The sequence below is a fragment of the Eumetopias jubatus genome, unplaced genomic scaffold (genome assembly GCF_037043125.1).
Source record: "Eumetopias jubatus isolate StellerSeaLion01/CBP00866 unplaced genomic scaffold, mEumJub1_p1.0 scaffold_8, whole genome shotgun sequence".
NCBI lineage: Eukaryota > Metazoa > Chordata > Mammalia > Carnivora > Otariidae > Eumetopias > Eumetopias jubatus.
The window spans coordinates 52,012,616-52,039,300 of NW_028274814.1; the positions used below are offsets into that span (position 1 = coordinate 52,012,616).

The following is a 26,685-nucleotide window of genomic DNA, read 5'->3' on the forward strand; positions in this document are numbered from 1 at the left end:
CATTCATTAGCATGCACTTAGCCACTCCAGATCAGAAAAAACTCTAGCAGTCAGCCCTTTAGCTAATGGTTCATAAAGACATTTGATAAGTAAGTGAATGATAAGTAAATGATAAATAGGTACATGATAAGAGATTTCCATAATATCTCATTGACATTTTAGTGTATGCAATGAGTTGTGTTCAAAATATTTTATTTTCTTTTGTGATTGCTTTTTCGACATGTGGGCTTGGAAGTGTGTTGCTGAATATTCAAAATTTTGCAATTTTTCAGAGATCTTTTTATTAATTTCTAGGTAAATGTGATCAGAGAACATACTTTATATGATTTCAATTACTTTAAAATCATTGCAATTTGTTTTAGGGCCTCAAATGCGGTCTGTTTTGGTGTGTATTCTGTGAGCACTTGTTGGTAAAGTGTAGATAAATGTCAATTAGGTCAGGTTGGTTGTTCAAGTCTTTTTTACCCTTACTAATTTTCGGTCTACTTGTTCTAATAATGATGGATAGTAGTATGTGAAAGTTTCCAAATATATCTATGTTGTCTATTTCTCCTTATACTTCTTTTAGTTTATGCTTTACATATTTTGAACTTTATGTGAAGTTTGAAGCTTTTCATCTTTACCCTTTTAAGATTACTATGTCTTCTTTTTTATTGAAGTGTAATTGACATATAGCATTATGTTAGTTTCAGGTATACAACACAATGATTTGATATTTGTATATACTGCAAGACGATCACCACAATAAGTCATTACCATTGTCACCATTCAGTCTCTACTTTTTTTCTTGCAGTGAGAACACTTAAGATTTACTCTCTTGACAACTTTCAAATATGCAATACAGTATTATTGACTATAGTCACCATATTGTACATTACATACCCATGACTTATTTATTTTATAACTGGAAGTCTGTACCTCTTGACCCCCTTCACCCATTTTGCCCACCCCACAACCCCCTTTCCTCTGAAAACCACCATTCTGTTCTCTGCATCTATGAGTTTTGCTTTGTTTTTTTTGCTTGTTTTTTAAATTCCACATATAAGTGGGATCATACAGTATCTGTCTATTTCTGTCTAACTTATTTCACTTAGCAAAATACGCTTAAGTTCCATCAAGTTGTTGCAAATGGTAAGATTTCATTCTTTTTTATGGTTGAGTAGTATTCTATTGCACACAGATACACCACATCTTCTTTATCCATTCATCCATTGGTGAATGCTTAGGTTGCTTTCAGATCCTGGCTATTGTAAATAATGCTGCAATGAACATAGAGGTATATCTTTTCAAATTATATATATCTATTTTATACATATCATATATATCTTTTCAAATTAATGTTTTTTTTTCCTTTGGATAAATATCCAGAAGCAGAATTGCTGGATCATATGGTAGTTCTATTTTTAATTTTTTGAGAAATCTCCATACTGCTTTCCATAGTGGCTATCCTAGTTTACGTTCCTACAAACAGTGCACAAGAGTTCCTTTCTCCACATTCATACCAATACTTGTTATTTCTTGTCTTTTTAATAATAACCATTCTAACAGATGTGAGGTGATATCCTGTAATGGTTTTAATATGCATTTCCCTGATGCTTAGTGATATTGAGCATCTTTTCATGTGCTTTTTGGTCATCTGTATGTCTTCTTTGGAAAAATGTCTGGTCATATCCTCTGATAATAACAATAATTAGTAATATAATAATTAGTTATATACATAATAATTAGTGATATACATACATACACTAAATAGCATCCTTTCTTTTCAGCTTAGAGAAGTCCCTTTAACATTGGACAATTATCACATGGTTTCATTCATATGTGGAACATAAGCAATAGCATGGAGGATTATAAGGGAAGGGAAGGAAATCTGAAGGGGGAGAAATCAGAGAGGGAGACAAATCGTGAGAGACTATGGACCCCAGGAAACCAACTGAAGGTTTCGGGGGGTGATAGGGTAACAGGGTGATGGGTATTAAGGAGGGCAAGTGTTGTGATGAGCACTGGGTGTTATTCTAAACTAATGAATCACTGAACACTACATCAAAAACTAATGATGTACTATACAGTGACTAACTGAACATAATAAAATAAATAATATAAAAAATAAAATAAAAATAAAAGTGGAAGTCAGGTTAAAAAAAATTTCTTGTAAGGACAGTTTGGTAGTGATGAATTCCTTTAGCTTTTGCTTGTCTGAAATTTTTTTTTTCTCTTTCAAATCTGAATGATAACCTTGACAGAGTATTCTTCGTTGGAAGCTTTTTCCTTTCAGCACTTTGAATATATTTGCCACCCTCTTCTGGTCTGTAAAGTTTCTGCTGAAAGATATGCTAATTTTTTTTTTTTAGATTTTTTTTATTTATTTGAGAGAGAGAGGGAGAGAGTGAGCACAAGCAGGGGGAGTGGCAGGCAGAGGGAAAAGCAGGCTTCCCGCTGAGCAAGGCGCCAGATGTGGGACTCCATCCCAGGACCCTGGGATCATGACCTGAGCTGAAGGCAGATGCTTAACCGACTGAGCCACCCAGGCTACCATATGCTAATATTCTTATGGGGTTTCCCTTGTATGTGACTTCTCTTGCTCCTTTTAAGGTTCTTTCTTTATCTTTAACTTCTGACATTTTAATTATAATGTGTCTTGAGTGGATCTCTTTGGGTTCATCTTATTTGGAACTCTCTGGGCTTTCTGGATCCAAATGTCTTTTCTTCTTTAAGTTAAAAAAAAAAAGCTTTTAGCCATTATTTCTTCTAATGAGTGCCTTTCTTTTGTCTTCTTCTGGGACCCCTAGAACGCAGATGTTATTCCACTTGATGCTGTCTTACATGTTCCTTCAGCAGTATTCATTTTTTAAAATTGTTTTTTCTTTTCGTTGCTCTGTTTAGGTGAGTTCCACTCCTGCGTCTTCCACTGATCCTTTTTTTTTCTAGTCTGATGTTGAATCTTGTAGTGTATTTTTCAGTTCAGTTATTGTCTCTTTCAGCTCTGTGACTTCTGTTTGGTAATTTCTTATATTTTCTGTTTCTTCGTTAAAATTTTCACTGTGTTCATTCATTCTCTTGAGTTCAGTGAACATCTTTATGATGGTGACTTTGAACTTTTTATCAGGTAAATTACTTATCATCCATTAAGATTTTTTTCTGGAATTTTATCTTGTTCTTTTGTTTGGAACATATTCCTCTGTTTTCTCATTTTGCTTGACTCTGCATTAGTTTCTGTGTATTAAGTGAAACAGCTACCTCTCACAGTCTAGAAGAAGTGGCCTTGAGTAGGAGATAAACATTATTGTTCAACCTTGCCTTAGCTCTTGGCTGTCTCTTGAACCTTTGTGATTGTCTAAGCAGCCTGATTTATTCTTGATAAGTCCCAGTTGGTAAGGGTATGCTAAGACCTGTCAGTGTTCCAAAGGGAGGGATCTCAGTCAGCACCTAGTTTCAGGCTGATTGGAAGACATGTCCTCAGGCAATAGCTTTTAAATTATGCAAGTATGTACAGTCCTGAGGGACCACAATTGTAAACTCTGCTGGCCTCCAGACCAGGTGATCTGGAAGTGTCCTCTGGACAACAGTTGCAAAAATTGGGGCTCCAAACAAGCGTATAAGCTCCTTTCTGGACTAGCAAGCTGTTGAATGACTGAGGGAGATTACAAAAAGAGTGTTACCTGACCTAAGTTGCCTAAGCGCACCTCCACAGCCTCTACATGTGTGGCAAACCTGAAGCCTGCCTCTCAGGCAGAAGCTCCAGGACAAGTAAATAGGCCTTTGTCACAGAAAGTCTGCTGGTGTGTTGCAGTTTACTGTCTGTGCAGTGCCTTGAGGTTGGTAACCTGCCAAGAACTGATTCTCCAATTGTTACAGTTCTGTGGGGCCCACACAAGCCCCCTGGTCACCGGAGCCAGGTGTATGAGCTCACTAGCTTTAGGGAGGCAGTGAGGAAGCACAGGGTGGAGGCACATGCACCAGCTTTAGTGACGCATGACATTTTTATCTAGATGCAATGGCCCTCTTTATCCCAAGAAATATACCTTGCATTGAAGTCTAGTCTGTCTGCTATTAACATAGATATTTTCATTTTCTTCCGTTACGTCTTTTCATGGTATACTTGTCTTACCCTTTTTATTTTCAACCTACTTATGTCTTTATATGTAAATGGGTTTCTTGTATTCAGTATAGAGCTGGATTTTGCTTTTCTTCCAATCTGAAAATCTCTGCCTTTTATTTTTTATTCTTTTGAAAATTTCTGCCTTTTAATTGAAGTGTTTAAACCAGCATTATCCAACTAAAACAAGATGTTAACCATAGACACATATTAAATTTTGGGATAGACACATTAAAAAAGTTTCTGAAAATATGAAATTAATTTTAATAAGCTTATTTAATCTATTCTATTTAAAATACTACTATTTCAATATGAAAGTTTACACATTTGTAACTTTTAAGCATAAGTTGATTAAAATTAAATAAAGTTTAGGGGTGCCTGGGTGGCTCCCAGTCATTAAGCGCCTGCCTTCATCTCAGGTCATGATCCCAGGGTCCTGGGATCGAGCCCCACATCGGACTCCCTGCTCTGCGGGGAATCTGCTTCTCCCTCTCCCACTCCCCCTACTTGTGTTCCCTCTTTCACTGTGTCTCTGTCAAATGAATAAATAAAATCTTAAAAAAATAAAATAAATTAAATTAAATAAAGTTTAAAATTCAGTTTCTCAGTTGCACTAGCCTCATTTTAAGTGCTCAATAGCATATGTGGCTAGTGGATACCAATTTTGACAGTGCTAGTTTAGAGCATTTATATTTCTGTAATTATTTGTACCATTGGATTTAAAGATTTTATTTATTTATTTGAGAGGGAGAGGAAACAACCGAGAGATGAGAGGACTAGTGGGGAAAAGAGGGAGAAGCAGGCTTCCCGCTGAGCAGGGAGCCCGATGCGGGGCTTGATCCCAGGATCCTGGGACCATGACCTGAGCCCAACGCAGGCGCTTAACCGACGGAGCCACCCAGGCGCCCCTACCATTGTATTTAATTTAAATCTACCATATTGCTAGGTTGCTAGTATGGGAGAATGAGTCAAGCTGGGCTTAAGGTATTAGTCACTTTGAGTTCACACAGATATCAAATATTTCCGATGTTGCCTGCCCCAGCAATGGTAGAGTGTATTTCTCAGTGTTCCAGTTCTACCTTCAGTATCAGCAAGTCCTGAACACCTGCACCACAGAAGGTCTCCATGATTTTGCCCCTTCCCTCCCAATGGATTGTTGTTGGTTTTTACTAGTGCTAAGCTTTTGGTGAGGATAGGTGAAGTTCTTGGTTCCCCTGGTCCAGCCTCAGGCTTAGGCAGACTCTGTGATCCTAAGGGGGGAACTGTCAGCATTCCTGCCCCTCACTCTACACTGACAACCAGTCGAGCTCAAATTTGTGGAAGGTCTTGGGTTGGAGTTTCCTGCCTTTTCCCCAGTAGTAGTAGAATTCTACTTTGTATGAGTGTGTAACCATAGGTCCAAGAGAATCTCTGCCTCTCTCCTAGGAACAGACTCTTTCACTTCTACCCACCCCTCAGAAGGGGGTATATTTTCCTGAGAACTTGGAGGGAAAGATGTTTCTGCCCCTCCCAAGGCTTCTGTTTTGTATTCGAGAAAGATCCAGGGACTTGAGTAAGGTTTCAACCTGATCTATCAGTGGTGCAAATTATCGCCTCTTCCCCCTCAATATTCTCATGAGCACCTGATTAAAGCCCACAATAAGAGCTAGAAAGAAAGTGTGGACTCCACTCCAATCATTCTAAACTAGTGTTGTCCTAGAACTTTTGGATGATGGAAATGTTCTATATCTGCATTGTCCAGTATAGTAGCCACTAATTTTTAATTTTACTTAATTTTGATTAATTCTAACTTTAATTAAAATAGCCACAGGTAGCTAATAACTATTTTATTGGATAAAATAGTCCTAAACTGTCATTGAAAACACAACCAGCTTTTATGAATTTATTAAAATCTATCTTCTTTCTTACTTTAATGGAGCCCCCCTCTTCCTGTTATGCTCTGCTAAAGGTGAAACTACCTTCTGTTTTGCAAGGGGCTTGTCACTCTTGGGTATTTCGTTCATTTGGTTGCCTTGCAATCTCAGATCTCTGATAGACTCAAGAAAAATCATGATCTCATGGATTATTTGGCTTTTTCTTCTTGTTGAGGGTTGAGAGAGTGACATTGACTTGTAGCTTTCTACATCCTAAGTGGAAGGGGAAATCTGCATTGATTTCTGAAGAGCAAAAATTAATTAATGATGGTTTCTTGTCTCTCATACTCTATCTCATTTTTAAAGACTCAATTACATCATCCCAGATTTTAAAAGGGATAATAGGTTCAGAATATAAGAATCGGGAATTAAGGCACAAATATTTCTGTGACCTTAAGCATGAGGTGACATTAGGTGACATTTGGTTTCAGCTTCCTCCTTTAAAAAAGATGGAATTAAAGTACGTGAAGCCTAAGATTAGTTTTGAGCTCTAAAATTACCACTATTTGTCAGTGAATGTTGTATTTTTGCCATCTTTATTTTTATAACAGGGAGCTTTTTTTAAAGTTTAGGAAACATTAATAGTATCTGCTCAAGAAGAAGACACATTGCTCTTGAGAATAAAAGGGAATATTTGTTGCAGTCATTTATTGTGTATTAGATGCTTGTCTTGATAAATTAAGCAGTGGCAAAGCAATTGGCCCCAGGGCTGTCCTTTGATAGTTCTCTATAGTTGTTCCGAGTCTGGTGTTCTTAGAGAACACTGAGAAACATGGCAAAAAATAAATTCAGCACAAAGAAGTCATTTGGCCAGCTCAAAGGAGTTTCACAACCCTTAGGCACTGACATCTGATTAATATTTAACTAATTAAGAACCATCAGTATATTGTCTGCACTTTAGAGAGAAGTCATACCTTAACAGATAAAATAACACATGAAAACAATTGCTTAAAAATTGGAGAAATGTTATTTACACACCGCTGTCTCATGTGTTAGTAAAATATGAGATGTAGTAGTTGTAAAAACACTGCAGAACACTTTGGAGAATATACAAATATAATATGTATTCTATAATATATTGTACAATATAAACATGCATTCATAAATTATGCAAATACAAATTCATGTATTATAAATAACAATAATGCATGAATTTTTATTTTATTTATTGTGCACATTCTGTATGTCATGTCCTTCATAGCCACACTGAAAGATCATACGCTACAGTGTAAAAGACAAGTAAACAAACTAGTACGAAAACGTGATAAATGCTGTAAGAAAATTATGTGAGAGGGGTTGCCCATCCTTCCTTAGCGAACATTGGGAAGGCACCTCGGAAGAAACAATCATTGAGAATGTAGTGAAAATTTGCTAAATGAATAAAGAATGGAAAGTGTTACAACAGAGTCAAAGGGAATCTTATTTGCAAAGACTGGACCTTCTTGTGAATTGCAAGGAGTTAACATGGCTAGCATCTATGATTCCAGAAAATAGTAAGAGAGGTAACTAGAAAAATTGGGAGGAATCTTGACTACTTACAAGAGTTTAGACTTTAATCCAAAAGTGATGAGGAATGGTGACAGATACAAAGAAATGACATAATAAGATTTTATTGAGGAAAGCTCCTTCTTAGAGCTGTAAGTTGTAAGATCCTGAATTCTGCATTGCAATGGGCAAATTGTCAAGCAGGTATTTTGAGTAGTGGTTCAAAGTATGAGCTTTAGAGCCAAAAAAGAAATTTAGAAAACATACGTGTAGCATTAGGCAGGTTATTACTTTTTTAATTTAACCCAGGGGTGAGCAAGCTTTTCTTAGATGACTCATATTTTAGTTTCTGGGGGCTGTACAGTCTGTTGCAATGATTCAACTCTAGTGTTGCAGCATAAAAGCAACTATAGGCAATACATAAGTGAACAAGCATGGCTGCATTCTAATAAAACTTTATTTAAAGACACTAATATTTGAATTTCATATAATTCTGATATGTCACAAAATATTGTTCCTCTGTTAATTTTTGTCAACCATTTAACAATGTAAAGGCGATTCTTTTTTTTTAATTTTTTATTGCTATGTTAATCACCATACATTACATCATTAGTTTTTGATGTAGTGTTCCATGATTCATTGTTTGTGTATAACACCCAGTGCTCCACGCAGAACGTGCCCTCTTTAATACCCGTCACCAGGCTAACCCATCCTCCCACCCCCCTCCCCTCTAGAACCCTCAGTTTGTTTTTCAGAGTCCATCGTCTCTCATGGTTCGTCTCCCCCTCCGATTTCCCCCCTTTCATTCTTCCCCTCCTGCTATCTTCTTCTTTTTTTTTTTTAACATATAATGTAATATTGGTTTCAGAGGTACAGATCTGTGATTCAACAGTCTTGCACACTTCACAGTGCTCACCATAGCACATACCCTCCCCAATGTCTATCACCCAGCCACCCCATCCCTCCCACCCCCCCCACCACTCCAGCAACCCTCAGTTTGTTTCCTGAGATTAAGACTTAACTCAAAAGTTGTACAAAAGCAAGTGGCAGGCCAGATTTGTCTTGGGGGCTGTGAGTTTGCTGATTTGTTAGAGGGTAATATTTTGTAATGTGAAAAATATTAAAATACACTCCTTAACAAAATGTGTAGCACTTCATTTAAGATCAATAAATATAAACAATACCCAATGGCATTAGACAGAAAATTACTCAAGGGTTTGGAAGCAAAGGAGAGTCAAAACAGATCAGGCAGGGCAAAGTCAGTGAGGAGCAAGTGACAGAGACTCTAACAAACTGAGAGTATCAGGTAGCCAGCATGCTTAGAAGTTTTGAGCAGAAACAAGTAGAAAAAATTAAGGTTGAGATTGGAGGCAAGGAGAATAATTTAGAGAGCTGTTGACATATTCCAGGAAGGAAGTGGTGAAGACTTGAATTAAGTTCATGGGTTTGACAGTGACCATGACTCTTGGACCATGGGCGGCAGCTGCTGCCAGCTCACCTCAGTGGCCTGCATGGATAGAGCTGAGCTGTCTATCTCAACATAAGTTTAGGAGCTCTGGCCTGGGACCTGGGATCAGTCCCTTTTTTCTGCTTCTGCCATCAGAAGTGAGAATCTTGGGGCGCCTGGGTGGCTCTGTCAGTGAAGCGTCCGACTCTTGATTTCGGCTCAGGTTATGATCTCAGGGTCATGAGATCAAGCCCAGCACAGGCTCTGCACTGAGTGGGGAGCCTGCTTAAGATTCTTTCTCTCCCTCTCCCTCTGCCCTACCCTACTCATGCCCGCTCTCTCTCTCTCTCTCTCTCTCAAAACAAAAACAAAAACAAACAAAAAACCTGAGAGCCTAATCACAGGTTTCCCTCTCTCAAGAGGACTGTGTCAGAACAGACACATTCTTAGGTGGGTCACATCAAAAGCAAGGACACTGGTCACTGATCCAACAGCTCCTTTAGTTTTAGTCCATCAAAACAGAGCAATCTCAGAAAGAAGCGCCTCTCGGCTCTTAGCAGTTACCAACAAGCACAGGGTTAACTCTGCTTTTTTTAAACAGTATTTGCTCTACATTTGTTTTGTTCCTTCATCTTCTGTCTCAGATAGTTACTTCCAGAACTTTAAGAAACTTCCTATTCATGATTGTCATGAATGATTCAAAGGTAATTAAGGGACATAAACAGTCTTCGATTAAACATCAGATTTTATTACGTGGGACACCTAAATGAGAAAAAAAAACCCCAATCATATTAAACATCATTTAAAAATTTTTTTATTAAAAGAAAAAAATGGGAATTTCATGTTAGGATTTCTTGCAAACATAATGCAGTAAATATCTTCTTGTGACACACTCTGCTCCTACCACAAAGCAAAAAGAAAACCAGAAGTATATTGGTAGGCTCAAAAATAAGATTGTTGTCTCTATAAATCAGAAACAAAACAGAAACTCCAAGGGGGGAGGCAAGCTAAAGTCCTGGGGCCTCTGTACTCTGCATCCAGAAGAACACAGCCCTGATTTTGGGCCCCAATACAGTAAGGATTGGAATGCTCCATACTAGGTAGGGCGCAGAGCCAGGCTTTCTGTTTGTAGCGGAGATTCTTTCTGCCTGTGGTAAAATTATAGATGGAGGCCTTGGGACGCAGGGAACACACATTCAGTCTTACTCTCAAGGACCAAGCTTAGTTACCCTCTGACTCAGGGAATGAATTTATGATAACCACTATATCATCCATAATACCAAGAATCTCAGAATAATATTATATGCCCTGGTTCTAGACTGGGCACTGTGGTGAGCTGAATGGAAGCAATGGCTAAATTGTCTCAACAGCAAGAATAAGCAAGAAACAGAGCAATAAGAAAACACAAAGTTAACTTAGGGCTTGTATTTCAAAACACACAGTGAAATCTATGCTAAAAAAGATAGACATCAAAACAACAACCATAACATTGCAGATTATATTTTGTATAGCAATTTTTTAAAGATTTTTATTTATTTATTTGACAGAGAGAGACACAGTAAGAGAGGGAACACAAGCAGGGGGAGTGGGAGAGGGAGAAGCAGGCTTCCCGCTGAGCAGGCAGCCCTATGTGGGGCTCGATCCCAGGCAGGACCTGAGCCAAAGGCAGACATTTAACGACTGAGCCACCCAGGCACCCCTTGTATAGCAATTTGATAACAAATTTACAGTCTGTTATGATGTTCAAAGAGATAAATATAAGAATTCCATCCATTTAAAAGGATTAAAACATAATGAAGCAAAGATTGGCAGAAATTAAATAAAAATCAATCAAATAAACATAAATTAGAATTTTTTAGAAGTGAAAAATACAATTATTTAATTTAAAATTTAGTTGGTTAGACTAGGCAAAATTCACTTAATTAGTCAAATTTAGATTCAATCAAAAAACTTCAACTGATGGGATAAATTCTGTACTGATAGCATTTAAATAATAAATTGAAAGGTATTCTTTGTGATTGCCCATAATTTAGCACAATTCTCAGATATGAAGGTGGGAGAGGCTCTAACTAAAGAGGTTAAGAGTTGAAGAAAAAAAGAATGAAGGGAATAATGGGCACACTATTTCAAGAGTTGATTATGAAAATTTCCAAGACTTGAAGAGTGACGTGAATCCACAGATTGACAAAGCATTCCAAATACTTATAGGGTAATTCAAAAATAAGTCCATATCTAGATATGTGATGGTGAAATCTTAGATTATCAAGGACAAATAAAAAACTTAGAAGGTATCAAAGGGGGGAAAAAAAGATAATATATACAAAGGAATAACTGTTAGGCTCACAGAACTTTTCTCTTCCACAATAATTGATTCAAGAAGACAATGGAGCAATAGCTTCAAAATCCTGAGAGGAAATCTTATAATTTCATATCCAGCTAAACTACATCAAGAATAAAGATAAAGGGGAGCCTGGGTGGCTTAGTCGGTTAAGCGTCTGCCTTCAGCTCAGGTCATGATCCTGGGGTCCTGGGATCGAGTCCCACGTCGGGCTCTCTGCTCAGTGAGGAACCTGCTTCTCCCTCTCCCTCTGCCCCTCCCCCCCGACTCATGCACACTCTCTCTTTCAACTAAATAAATAGAAATTTTAAAAAAATAAAAAGAATAAAATAAAAAGAATAAAGATAAAGAACTTTTCCAGAATACAAATTCTAGGAGAATTTAACACCTAGACTCTAACTTAAAAAACTACTAAGTGATACGTTTTAACAAGGAAGGTGAATCCAGAAAGAAGGTATAGGACACACACACACAAAAATGACAGTGGGAATGCAGTATGTGACAGAAGATGCATTACAAATTAGCAGGAAAATATGGAAAATGAACCCATGAAACAGGCAAAAGAACCAAATGATTTTAAGAAAAGAAAAGCTGAATGGCCAATAAACATAAGAAAAGATAAACCTCTTTTGTGAACAGGAAATGAAAACAGAGACAAAATTTCATATGTCTCAGAGTGGCAAAAACTAAAAAGATTGATATGAACAAGTGTTGAATAAGAATATGGAGAAGGAGGAACTCACTGCTGATGGAAATGGAAATTGACAGAGAGTTAGAACACGTTTTTACAATATCTCCTACAATGGAAGATGTGCATACCCTGCCATCCAGGATTTAGATAGTCTCGAAACATGTCTCAAGACATTTATTGCAACATTATTTGCAAAAGTAGATGATTGAAAACAATCTAACAGAATAACAAACGGCAGAGTCTGTATAATTCCAAAGTGAACACTAAAACAAAGTTCCTAGAGATACTTGCATCAAGGTGGAGAAATCTCAAAAGCCTGATCGTTGATAAAGCTGCAAAAAAATTCATGTACTATGATACCATCAACATATTTTAAAACATGCAAAATAACATTTCGTACGGATGTTGGACACATATAAATATAAAAGTAAAAAACACATCAAAAGGTAACCACCAAATTCAGAGTACTAATTTATCTCTGGCCGCGGTGGCAGGCAAATGGGAGTGAGTTATATGAGGGAGTTTCAAATATATTTTATAATGTTTAGCTTTTTGAAAAATAAAAAGACCTGAAGACAAAAAAAGGAACAAACGAACAAAAGTAATAAGTGATTCACATTTTCTAACAGCTCTGGGTTTCTGTCCTGTCCTGCCTGGTTCCAAAGAGCAAAGTGTGGCTTGCGAAGGGAATACTGAATTAGATCAAGATTTAACCATTGAAATGGTTTTTTAGTCGGTTAAGTCATCACTGAAAAACACTTGAATAAGAGCAGCTCTGGTTTAAAACCCATCCCTTAATTTCTAAAAAGGGAAGGGAAGTCACTGGAGACACAGTAAAATATTTTTAGAGAATGCATTTGATTTCTATTGAAAATAGACTGAATGTGCCTCAGTAATGGCCGGGCTTAGACTTTAGAATTTATAGCTGACCCAGGTCACTTAGGTTGAAGCCAAGAGAACTGTAGGAAGCCAACAGGCAAGTAGGCATTTAAAAAATTCTTAGTTTAAATGTAAGTAGCTTTCAGCAGCCAAAAAAAAAAAAAAAAAATCACAACATAAAATATCTATGCTGTAATCCTCATCTATCTCTTGAATTTCAAAGTGGGACTGTGGCTTTGATGTGCACATGTCATGCCTCAGGGCAGGAAAGATTGGGTGGACCTCTCACTTCTCTTTTCAGGAGACAGGACCCTGGTGAGGATGAGATACTGGACAGCAGGAAGGGAAGAGTCCCTGCTCTGTGGCTGCTTTTTGTTGTTAGCTTTCATTTTGCTTCCCTTAGATCCAGAAGCAGTAGGTGGATTTGGTAGACTCCGTGGGTTAGTAATTAGACTGGGTTGAAAGAAAGACCTTCAAATAGTTCAAAATTTTGGGGGGATTAATCAAAGAGAAATACACAAGAGTCTTGCCAGGTTGGTTGGTTGGTTGGTTTAGGTAGCACAAGCATGTTCACTTTGTAAATGTTACCTTTAAGCAAGAAGACCAAGGACAAGTCAAAGATAAAAGAGAAACATTTTAGCCAGAGAAAACAGCATGTAGTCTACCCCGACATGATCACAATATATGCTGTAATCTGAAGGTCCTTCCTGATTTTTTCACTAGATGTTGGCTTGGCTCTTAAGAAAATTCCAGGAAAAATCAAAGCTTTAACATGTTGCTTCAATCCTTCCCGGATCTCTTCAGTCAAAAGCAAAAGCTAAACTAGGTCACGATCCTGGAGGGCAAAATGAAAAATATTTACCTACAGATTAAGACAAAGTAGGTACCTGATACTTGTGGAATAAATTAAATCAAGTTTTGGTGTCCTAGGGTATTGAAACTGAAATTTTTAAAAGTGTAAAATTTAAAGTAAGGATATTGATTTCATTTAGGCTGTAGATGATGTCTGAGAATTCTCTAATGATAAAACTTTGAATCAAAATTGTTTTTGTCTGTAATACAATAGTTGGCTCCAAACCAAATTATTTAAACGATTTTCTCAAATCAAACGAAGGCAAGTAAAACTAATCCAACAGCTCCTTCAGAAGAGTGAGGGAGCTCAGTCATTTTTACAAGAATTTTGCTGAAGAATAGGATATGGAGGAGATACAGATGTGCATCAAATTGTAGTTTTAAAAAATGAGTATTTAAAAGGTTTTGTAATGAGTTAACGACTCAAGCAAAATAGAAATAAACATTTTTTTAAGCTTCTGCAGGAAGAGTGGTTTGATAAACACTGTAAACTATAATTCTCACAACATAGGGTGGTTTACAATCTTATACTTAATATAGAAAAATAACTACTAAGTTTATACAAGAAATAAATGATCACATAAACATTTATCCTTGGTCAGAGCCAAAATGTATTTTCTGTTACGGGTCTGTCATTAATATCAAGTTTTCTTGGCTTGGAAAAAAGAAAAATGAACTAGGAATTTGGAGATACAGACTCTGCCATGTACTTGTCAAATTACTCTTGACATAATTTTTTAAATAATTTTTTATTGTTATGTTAATCACCATATATTACATCATTAGTTTTGGATGTAGTGTTCCATGATTCATTGTTTGTACATCATACCCAGTGCTCCACGCAGTACGTGCCCTCTTTAATACCCATCACCAGGCTAACCCATCCCCCCACCCCCCTCCCCTCTAGAACCCTCAGTTTGTTTCTCAGAGTCCATCGTCTCTCATGGTTCGTCTCCCCCTCTGACTTACTCCACTTCATTTTTCCCCTCCTGCTATCTTCTTCTTCTTTTTTTTTCTTAACATATATTGCATTATTTGTTTCAGAAGTACAGATCCGTAATTCATCAGTCTTGTACAATTCACAGCGCTCACCATAGCACATACCCTCCCCAATGTCTATCACCCAGCCACCCCATCCCTCCCATCCCCCACCACTCCAGCAACCCTCAGTTTGTTTCCTGAGATCTTGACAAATAATTTAAAGTCTCTGAGTCATCATCATTATTTTTATCTGTTGAATGGCAATATTCATATTTGCTTGTCCTAGATCTCAGGGTTGTTGCAAAAGGCAAATGGAAAAATGAATATGAAAGTTTCTTTGAAAGGCACAAAACACCACATAAATGTACTTTGTCAATTACTGCTCTGGAGAACAGTCAACTCATGAGTATGGGGGAGTTTAATGCTTATGGATAATAAAAATGTGGAAAGTGTTCTGACAGGCATTAATTTTTGGTACTTCCAACTACTGATAATGGCCTTTCTACCTTTTTTCCACTTCCCCTTTGTCCATTTACTTCCCTTCTGCAGAACCCCTACCTGTAACCAGTGTTTCAATATATGACTATAAACCTTCTCCTGAAACAGGAGTCCTATTTGAAATTCATTATCCAGAAAAATATAATGTTTTCACAAGAGTAAACATAAGCTACTGGGAAGGTAAAGACTTCCGAACAATGCTATATAAAGGTAAGAAGCAAAAGGAAGGGTGATAAATATCATCTTTAAAATACTCCTTTTTACGTGATGTTTGCTAACTGGACTTCTGTCTTGCTCTAAAGAGGCCTTATGATTATCTGACAATGGAAGAACCATTAAAAATAGTTATTAATTTATAAAAATCTTGTCATGAGGAATCTTAGAACATCTGGTTTGCTAGAGTCACATGCAATGCAAAAGCATAAGAAATACTCAAATTATTATCACTTGTATGTTAGTCTTGCCAAAGGCAGCATGTCTGGTACAAGAAATAAATTCAAACTTAAACTTAGAAGCACCTCACCTAACCATTTCCTTCTGGGAAATGATAGAAGGGCATTTCTAGAACTAAGAAGTTCAAAAGGCACCTTCTTACCAAGTTTTGCTTGGAGGTGGTCCAAGATTATTCTCAAAGGTGAATGATAATGCTTTTTTTGTTCCTTTGGATATATTTATCTGTATGACCAGCTAAATGATTGTATTAATATACAAAAATTGGTTTCATTGTTTATACTGGCCTGATGGGGACCCTGTGGGAAGAGAAGAAAAAGAGATCCTATGGGAATCAATCATTTCAAAGAACCTAGTCACCTTCTCTGAGTAGACTCTTGGGGAGAAGGTGGAGAGGGAGGAATGGAGGGAGGGTATTCAGCTCCACTGGGAGTGAATTTGGAAGGAAAGGAACTTAGATACTCTCAGGATACAAAACTGTAACATTACTCTCTGGGGGCTTAGATGATGGTTATCAAAGTTGACTGGTTGTAACTAGAAATAGGTACTGGTGAGGTGAAGAATGGATACTGAGGCACACAGGTCATGATATCCAGAAAAGTGTCATTTTGACTTGCTGCTTTTATAAACTCATTTCTTCCATGGATTTCTTTTTTATGAGACATGGTTCAAAACAGTGCGGTGAATTTTTAGTTTTTGAAGCTTTAAAACATCAAATAAATATAAACATAGACTCCACAGATTATTGTATTTTTAAAATTTCAGTGAAAACAGATTATCTGTAAACTAATAAATGGGGCCTTATTTGCTTTTTGATCACATGCAAATACAAGTTCATGAATAATTTAAAAGCATTCTCTGGAATTTTTGTGGAACTAAAAGCCAGGAGTTTTAAAATAAATCAATAAATATGCTCTCCTTTTTAAGTTAATTAATTTTTAAATTTATTTTTGGCTTTTAGTTCAGTAAGTGGTACTTTTGGTTTCTTTCCCACATTTCCTTCTAATTTGAATTGGAATCTTAATTTTATTATTTTCTTTAATGTTTTTCAAATTAAATACAAATTCTTCTTTCCTTCTTTCTTTCTTTCTTTTTTTTTTAATCAGGTGCTGCCAACTGGCAGATAAACCATTCTACTTTTAAGAAGGCCAGTTTTTACAAGTAAGCCTAGTGAAAACATGTTTTATAAAATTACTTTTTCCTAAGTCATAAGGTGGCAAAATATCTTTGATTTTTATCATAAAATAAATGGCTAGCATAAACCGAATCTACAATTTCTATATGTTATCTTCTCCATTTAATACACAAAATGATCCTATAATAAAAATTTAATTTCATCATATTCAATTTCTGCAGAAAAAAACTTTTCAGGATTTTGGATTTAAAGATCCAAATTTTCATCTCTAGTCTTATGCCAATTTTGTATTACTGACCATGCCAGAAGTTGCAGGAAATAATACCTTAGGGCTATTTAATCTTAATTGTTTAGAACTTTCTAGAAGTATGTAGCATTTAAGAGATCAAAATTTTAATATAATTGTTTTTATTCTCAGATTTCTTTAAGGGAAAAACAGTATTTAATCACTGGCTGCCAGGAATATGTTATAGTAACATCACTTTTCAGCTGGTATCTGAGGCAACTTTTAATAAAAGTACTCTTGTGGAGTATAGTGGTGTCAGTCATGAACCTAAACAACATAGAACTGGTAAGTCTTCTGAAGAATCAAATTTAGTTAAAAAATAATTAAATTATATGTTTGTTGCATGTATATATTCTATCATTCTGAGAAAAATTATGTTCTAGAGCTAAGAAATAAAATAAATATATATTTATAATAGTCTAAAACAAATCCTCTATCAATGTAAAAGAACTGAATAAAATATTCAAAAGAAAAATCTAAAATATGTCAATATAATCATAGATTTATAATCTTTGAATGGAAAAAAAGTACATGATACTACCAAAAGTTATAATTAAGTAACTTAACTTGACCAAGTAGACATCAGTTATTCTATAACCTGGCAAAATTCCCACATGGCAATAAAAATGATAGGAGATGTTCTAGTAAAGAATATCAGATTATTAGAGGAAAATATTGGGATTCAGATATGTCTAAAACTTGCAGTGTTTAATTTTGGTAGCATCACCAATAGGAAGTACTGTTGTAGGATGGATGGATGGATGGATGGAAGAATGGATGGAAATGTACACCTACCAAATGCCTGTCACCAATACCAATGTAATTGACATTGCCTGTGCCTAATGTGTCCAAATTACTCATTAGGAATGTTGGAGATACCTTTCATATGAACACTGGGAATGGATTGTTATAGATCACCCCTGAGACCCTGCCAGTCTGAATCTAAGATGCCATGATTTTCATTAAGTAGGACAAGACAAAGAAACTATTTCAGCTGAATAAGTTAGTCACGTCACGGCAACATCTAAGATTCTATTTGTATTTTTCATTATTCAATTCAAGTAAGGAAATGTTATCAATTGAGTGACTTCTACCGGGAAGTTGTGCTAAGTATGAGAGAGATGAAGACAAAGTCTGGTGAGATAAGTTTCCTGTCCTCAAAAATGGTAGAGATACAACACAAATGGCAATTATACAAGGCAGAACTGATACATGTCCCAAGAGGTACAAAGTTATGTAACTACACAAAGGAGGGAAAGATTAATTTTTATTCGAAGTTCACGGAAGGGATGATATTTCAGCTGCTATTTGAAGGATAGGTAGAAACAGTTGCAGGTAGAGACCAGACAGCATGCCTTCATAATTTTCTTCCTCTCAAAATGTATGCTTCCCTAATTCACACATGGATTTTGTGCTCATATGTTTCATTCTGGAGAAGTGAGGAGTGAAGCAGTATTTCTAACATATGTGTTAATGTTTCAAAGGCATATATGCAACTCTCTTAAGTGCAACTACATCACAGGGAGTATTTTTATCTTGATAGCTAGAGTATACTAGAGTTGCTTTTTTTGTAAGAAAGATCCAGTGGCAGAGACTCAGGTTTTTTAAAAGGAGATTTTGATAAGCTACAGAATATTTACAAAACTTTGCTTTGGACATGGTTAAATTACCACTTGGACAAGCATCATATCACTAGTTAATGTATTTGAGGTATGAGTGGTGATATACTCATGTATACACATCATGCACAAAATCTTAGGTAAATGTGTAACTTAACACCACAATAGTTCTTGATGTAGATTATCTTCTACTACCTTTTAGTAGAAATAAAATTAACCTCTATTTTGTAAATCCACTTGTGTATTTGACTTACTAATAGATTAAGTATTCACTATAATAGAACTAAAAATTACTGGAAAATGAAAATTCTCTCTCTTACAGCTCCGTATCCACCTAGAAATATCTCGGTTCGTATTGTAAACTTGAACAAAAACAATTGGGAAGAACAGAGTGGCAGTTTTCCAGAGGAATCGTTCGTGAGATCACAAGATACAGTGGGAAAAGACAAACTCTTCCATTTTACGGATGAAACCCCTGAAATTCCCTCTGGCAATATTTCTTCTGGTTGGCCCGATTTCAACAGCAGTGACTACGAAACTACATCCCAGCCCTATTGGTGGGGCGGCGCATCTGCAACCCCTGAAAGTGAAGATGACTTTGTCAGTGTCCTTCCCATGGAATATGAAAATAACAGTACACTCAGTGAGACTGAGAAATCAACAGCAGGCTCTCTCTCATTTTTTCCTGTACAAATGATCCTGAATTGGTTACCACCAAAACCACCCACTGCCTTCGATGGGTTCCATATCCACATAGAAAGAGAAGGTAAAGTAATAGGAAATCAGCGAAAATAAGAAATGGTGCACAAAGGAAAGGGCATTGACATATGTTACAACTAAAATATTTAGAAAAAATGACTGATGGGAGACAGTTAATATTTGAAGAAAAAATGGTCAAGAAAGGGAAGAATTTAATTGAGTAGTAACGCCCACTAAGACTAGAAAACAAAATTAAATAGGTAGGATCAGAATCCAAGGTTTAGGTAGTTTCTAAATTGCGAGTATTCACAACTTGCGCACATTTCACTGCCCAACATGTCACGTACTCCAGGCTGCTGAGGAAACCTTCCGTTTGGAAAGATTTTGAATTAAAGTTCTAGCCATTGCAAATTACAAAATATCCTGGAGAAATTTTCTGTTTTCTAGTACACAGTTTGGGAAGCATGTAGCAAAACAATCTTTCTGACAAGAAGGCTACCTTCCCAAGAGCGTCAGCCCTGGGTCCTGCTCATCTAGCGACTCTGATTTGCCTCAGCGTGTGTCCCTCAGGGACCAGCACCACTCCACATTTGCCCAAAGAAGAGCTGGTCGTAAAATAGAAAATGCACAGCAACTAGTATTTTCACCATAGCATGGATCATAGTCATTGATCCAGCATTCCAGAGCTTTCTTCGTATTTTAGCCCACTAGCTTATGAAAAACAGGGCCCTGGCCAGCAGTCAATGTGGGTCATGACCATATTTAAATTGTTGTTTGGTAGGTTATTATAGTTATTTGCTGTTTGTTTTGTTTCCATAATAACACACTTCATTTTATACTTTCCAGTCTAGTGGTTTGAGTGGCAAAAGTTGTCAAGTTGTCAAAATTTGAAATTCAAATAATAGCTTTATTTTCAGAGTAGGGCATTAATATCATGTAGTATCGTATAGTGCATACTGTTGTTTGCCCTTATTTTATTTTATAGAATAAGACGCCAAACTCTGTGGATTCCTCTATCCTGGATTATAGAACAATCGACCATCCCCAAATGTTGTGTAAAATTGAAATCCTTTGTCATTTCTAATTATTTGAGTCAAGAGTCTTCACGTTTACCTAGAATTACTTGTATAAAAGATATCTGTCTTCATCTGCCCTTAATTTGTCTTTTATTTTCCTGTCCCACAGTATATTCTGGGGAAAATAAGGTCTTGTATCTCACAACAATTTTTTTTTTTAATGAGTATTTCCATGAACGTTCAATCATGCTTTCATCTGACTGCTGTGTGTTCTGTTGAAGGCTATGGTGGTCACCAACTGATGAGAACAACTTCAAATAGAGTAATAAGCAGCAGGAGATGATCTTTGAAGCAATGCAAAAATCATTTTTACTTTTAGAAAGTAAAATCTGGAAGACAGATCAAGGACAAGTATTACAAGTGTCAGAAAATCTGCCCAGGATAATTATTTCCAACTAGAAATAATTCAATTTATTTTAAGGCATTTCTGGGTATTTAATACTACCACAAAGAACTGATAAGATACTGATTGCTGGTTATTTTTTTAATCTTTATATCCATATAAGAAAGTCAACTGTTGCAATCTTATCCTGACATTCTACTTCTGTTCTGTGCACATGACGTTGTTGGTTAATAGTACATAAGAATATGCAGTATAAACTCATCCCTAAGCTTTATTGATTTGGATCCCATATTTTAGTTTGGTAATTTAGAAGTGTCGTGAAAAGCAATTTGAGTACTTGGTCATGTTTCTTTTCTAGTACCTTTGATGAAGATGTATAAATGAACTTGACAAAAGAAAGGAAACGTATAAAAAATACTTATTTTTTGTATTAATTGACTTGTCTACATTCAAGGCCCTTCCAGGTTTCAATTCATATATATTCTCTTTTTTATATATGACTCAGAAAACTTTACTGAATATTTGACAGTGGATGAAGAAGCACATGAATTTGTTGCAGAATTGAAGGAGCCTGGGAAATATAAGTTATCTGTGACAACCTTTAGTTCCTCAGGATCTTGTGAAACTCGAAAAAGTCAGTCAGCAAAATCACTCAGTTTTTATATCAGTAAGTACCAAAGAGATTATTTTGCACTCACAGGGGAGCTAGGACAATGGAACTGGGGAGATTAATGATGCTCAGGCATCAATTATTCATCAAACCTCAGAGACCCTGAGAAATCGTCAAGGTCAGAAGAGGCTCGGTTCCATGAGATTTTGACAGCAGAGGAAATATATGTATGTTTAATAGTAGCAAACCTACCCAGAGATTTAGCTTATGGATTTTTTTTATTATTGGGATAATTGAACATTTATTAAGCTGACCTTCCACACTAGCCATAACAAGCCCTCCAAGGACACGGACACACGGTTTAGGACATACGACTTTTGTTTGAGGCCATACAGAAAATTGGTATTGTTGGACCGGTGGGGAGAAGTCTCATTAGAATATTGAGCTGAGAGATCTCAAAAGAAAACCAGAGATTTAAGTGGCGTAGGGCCTAGGTGGCCACCATAAATTTGGCCCAAGAAGACAAAGCTAGAGCATTCTAAAAGCCCCAGTGTCAAGTCTTCTGGTGGTTTCTACTGATTCCATGAGGAGTAATGACGGAGCAAATAATTAACCTCTAGAAGCTGCACGAATGGTGCATGTCTGTAATGTCTTTAGCTAATCTGAATGTGCTCGCCGGAGGTTTCAAGGCCAAAAATCAGTTACCTGGTTTATCAGCAGTTACATGTGCCTCCCATCAGCAGAAAGAAAAAACCAGAAGGCAATGGATAAAAATGGCTCTTCAAAAAAGATGACCAGCACACACTTTATCACCTTCTCCAAAGGCAAAATACCTCCTTTCCCCAAATAATCCTCAAAAAGGTGGATGGGAGAATGAGAAGGGGGACAGAGGGAAGAGATCCATTTATTTAACAGCTGAAAAATGTTGAAAATGCCCCGTCTAGCATTTCTACTTAAGAAATCAAAAATGTCGCCGCTGATAAGAGGCCTAAAGATCCATGAGATATACAGAAAGAATAGTCATAATTTTGCTTGCCTGGTTTTCAGTTATGGAAGATCTCTGATATGAGGTCACTTGAGAATGAAGTTTAGTATTCAGTTCTTCCGTGAAGCTTAAAATGTTTCATTAACTAGAATGTTTCCCTGTCTGTCAGTAGAGATGCACCCCAAGTGTCAACAGCTTCTGGGAAATCTCCCTCAGCTGTTCTGGCCAAACTGGTCCTTCCCTTCTCTGAATTTCTCCTGTGTTTCATAGTGCACAACACAAAATACAGAGCTTATTTGTGTATAATATTTTTCTAGATTTGTTTTATTTGTGTACATCTTACTTCTCATACCAAATTATAAAATCCTAGCCTGGGGTTACACTACTTATTTATTAATTCTGTTGTACATTCGACAAATATTCACTGAACAACTTTCATGTGTCCGGCGCTCTGTTCTAGAGTATCCAAATTGACTAGCGCTGTTGAGAATGTGTCAGAATTGCTCAAAAATATGATTATTTCAAAGGGATGCATCTTAATATTCACCTAGAAAATATAGGGTACTAAAAATTCTGGTTTTTTCTCTGCCAATAAAAGAATACTATTTTTAGTGCTTAGGATATTCCACTCTGCAGTAATGAGTTATTCAGGTGTACTGTATATACGCCTTTAGTTTAAAACAGAAAACTATAGATATAAATACTATATTGGAACTGAGTAAGCCCCCTCAACATAGTACAGACTCATACCAGCTAAACGATATTCACAGCTCGTTTTCCTGACCAAACTGTTCCGGTGTTAAGCTGGGACATTAATATTTATTAAATTCCATTAAGATTTATAGTTCTTGTGTTGCATTATGATTTTTATTTCTGTGGTTTTGAAGGCTTTTCTCAGAGATGAGAGGAAAGGTAGACATTTACATTCATCCCCCAACAGCCTCACATTTCAGTGATCCCCATGTTTCAGGTGGAAAAAAAAAAAACGGAGGCATAGAAAGTTTAGTAATTTTCCCAAGTGTCTGAATGAGGACTAGAACCTAGGAATATTTGACAGCAAAGTCCATTTCCACGTAGCCCGCAGTGACCCATTACCTTGGCTTGATCATCAGGTCAGTCCTAATGTAAAACTTTTGAATGAGTGAATTTGTTTTACTTCCTCTCACTTCGGCTCTCTGTGCCCCTGCTACCTCAGTAATCTTCCTAACGGCGATGAAAACACTTCACAATTACAGAGTTCTCTAACACCTATGATCTCATTTGATCCCAGTGACAGATGTCATCATGATAAATTGTCACAAAGCACTGAGCCAGGAGGCCAGGGGTCTGGGTTGGGCCCCAAGCATTGACTAGCTGTGTGACATTGGACAGGTCACACACATCTCTGGGCCTCAGTTTTCTCATCAGTTAAATGAGGTATTGGATCTCTCAAGTTTTCAATTCTAACATTCTATGGTTTAATCCATTTGGCCGGTGCATTGCCAGAGATTCAGAGAAGTTAAACCGTTCGCCCAAGCTTGTGTCACTCATAATGAGCAAAGCCGAGTTTTGGTCAACTCTTCTCTCTCCAAACCAGTGCTTTTCACAGTTCCTAGAGCCCCCAGAGGTTTCCTACAGGGGTTAAGAGCGTGGATTCTGGAACCAGCCTTCCTGTGGGTGAATCTACTTACCCTGTCTCTGCCTCAGCGCCCTCACCTGAAAGTGGGATTAATACTTGTACTTATCTCATAGGTCTGTTATGAAAATTAAACAATTAACATATGTAAACATACACAAGCCTAAAGCAGAACCTACAACCTGCCAACCTGCCGAATGCTTTCTTTGCCATCATTATTATTGTCATTTTTTATTGTCATTATCTCCCTGGCCCCATTGGCTGTGAGCCTGAGACTGCTCTCCCCAGGAGATCCGCTTGCTTCTTTCCCCCTCCTGGGTTCCAGCCCAGGAATACAGCTCCATATGAAGAAGCTGAGAAGTGTATCCTAAGCAAATAAAGGAACGTTGCACATGTGCGTTTCAACAAGGAATTTCTGTAGATAATAACCACCTCAACACTTCTTGAGTCCTTACTATGTGTCAGGCACAGTGCTAATAACCACTTCAGAAACTTAAGAGAACAAAGCAAATGGTGGGCACTTCTGACGAGATATTTATAATGAGGAACCCACCGCGTCCCTCAAATTATCACCCAGATCTCAGGCAGCTTCTGTAATTGAGCCAGCCTGTTGCCTATTTCTTCTCTCAATATAGTCGCACTCTGCCTCTTTGATCCCGCTGCTACCAAATTTAAAATATTTTCGTATGATGGCAGTCGAGGCTAATTTGAATCCCCAAGTCATTATTTCTAGAGACCAGAGATCCTAACAGCAAAGGAATTCTAAACACTGCTGAAATGTCCCCACTTCCACACCCGCTCTGCGTTAAAAGAGAAGTAGATTCTCTCTGGTGAAGAATCTACTGGAATAAACTCAGAGGCAGGGGGCAGAGAGCCGTGCCGGTCCACCTGCCCGTCTTAACCTTGACTCTCTGTGTAAGGGCGAAAGGAAAACATCATGATTTTGAAAACTTGACTCTTTTATCTCCACCAGCTCAGCATGAAACCTCCCTTGTGCTCTTATTTGACATGTTTAGGCCCTTCAGGAGAGTGGATGGAAGAACTGACTGAGAAGCCCCAGCATGTGAGTGTCCACGTTCTAAGCTCAACCACCGCGTTGATGTCCTGGACATCGTCCCAGGAGAACTACAACGGCACCATCGTGTCTGTGGTGTCGCTCACCTGCCAGAAACAGAAGGAGAGCCAGAGGCTAGAAAAGCAGTACTGCACTCAGGTAAAGGAACAGGAAAAAATGCTGATGAGCTCGCTCAGTCAAGGCCTACAGGAGGCCATTGCAAGAGGCTACGCGGGGGTCTTGCCCCGGGTCGGGGCGTGGTGTGAGCAGGAAATGAGTGTGCCTGGTTCTTCAGTTACACTCTTCCTCCCTCCCCCTCTGGGCACTAGCATCTTCCTTTTATTTTCACACCTCATTCAAGACCCCTACGATGTGCCAGGAATTCAGATGGGACAGATGTTGGGATTCTAGATAATTGCTATGTATCTGCCTCTTGCAGAGTTTATAATCTAGGGAGAACAACGTATAAGTGAGCATATAATTACCGCAGAGTATAAAATCAGGCCAAGGCTAAAAGTAAATGATGGAGAGGCCCTAAGAGTTCATGGAAATAAAGAGCTGAGCACGAATAAATATGGACTGGGGCAGGAGATGAGCAAGCAGAAGGTTCTGGGGAATTTGTGTTTGTTTGTTTGTTTGTTTGTTTTACTTTTTCTATTCTTTTTTTGTTGCTTGAACTATAAAAATAATTCATGCTCACTGAAAAAATAATTAAAAATTAAAAGTACTAAAGTAAAAAACTCCCCGTTCACTTTATGCCAAGGGGGCATAAAGGGGCACTCGGAAATGGGGTGCAAATCAGTAGTTCTGGGAATGGCTACCAGAATGAGCTCATGCGCCCAGCCATCAGTCCTGAGTGAATGCCTGCCACATGGGCCCCAGGGCAAACCATGCTTTCCATCACCCTGAGTATCCACAAGGGAGCCTGGAGCCCAGCACTATTTTCCTAAAACCTGGTTTTATTTTTTCATAGGATCAAATGTACTGATTCCTGGTGTCTTGCAAACACAAATTTCCTTCCCTAAAGGCAAAAAAAAATTAAATTATCAACTCGTGTGTCATACACTGGAAATATAATACTCAAAAACAATGTTTACTATATGAAAGCTTTTTGGAATGTTTCCATTTATCCCACAAAAACTAGGCATTTAGGGAAGTTCAAAGAGTGAGAAACTTTAAAGTTGGTAAGAGGAATTCAGGAATCATGGCCTTTGGAGCGCTAGAAAGGCTTAAGAGCGTTGAGATAAGCCCTTTCTTGCAGATGAGGCTACCCCTTGACTTAAAGTAAGGAGTATATAGGCTAAACAGATTAACCTGTAATCATGACTCACTGTGCAGCTTAGAAGTTTCCCTTCCTGAGCACAGGAAAGACAGCTGACTCATTACATTGGTAGAAAAACGTGTTTCTCTTACAGAACATGACACAGAACTTGACTGCTCCAAGGCACATTTCATCACCCCTCATCTAATGTAAAATTATGTATCTTTTGCATAGAAGCCAAAGGCTAACAGTACAGATAAAAATTGTAAATTATAAATGAGCCAGAAAAGTCTGGTCTCTGCACTTTCACAGTGCTTTCTTGAAATGCAAACATGAAATTGTTAAGGGTTATAGACAAAGAGGCCAATATTT

General features: G+C 37.3%; 1 protein-coding gene across 1 annotated transcript in view; it reads left to right on the forward strand.

Annotated features, from left to right (window-relative positions):
• Positions 1–26,685, forward strand: part of PTPRO (protein tyrosine phosphatase receptor type O) — a 233,542-nt gene that overhangs the window by 129,743 nt on the left and 77,114 nt on the right. The window contains exons 3-7 of the mRNA XM_088025930.1: positions 15,232–15,390; positions 17,184–17,336; positions 18,993–19,436; positions 21,294–21,455; positions 25,015–25,211. Of these exons, the coding sequence (XP_087882056.1) occupies positions 15,232–15,390; positions 17,184–17,336; positions 18,993–19,436; positions 21,294–21,455; positions 25,015–25,211 (1,115 nt within the window). The remainder of the gene's footprint in view (positions 1–15,231; positions 15,391–17,183; positions 17,337–18,992; positions 19,437–21,293; positions 21,456–25,014; positions 25,212–26,685) is intronic.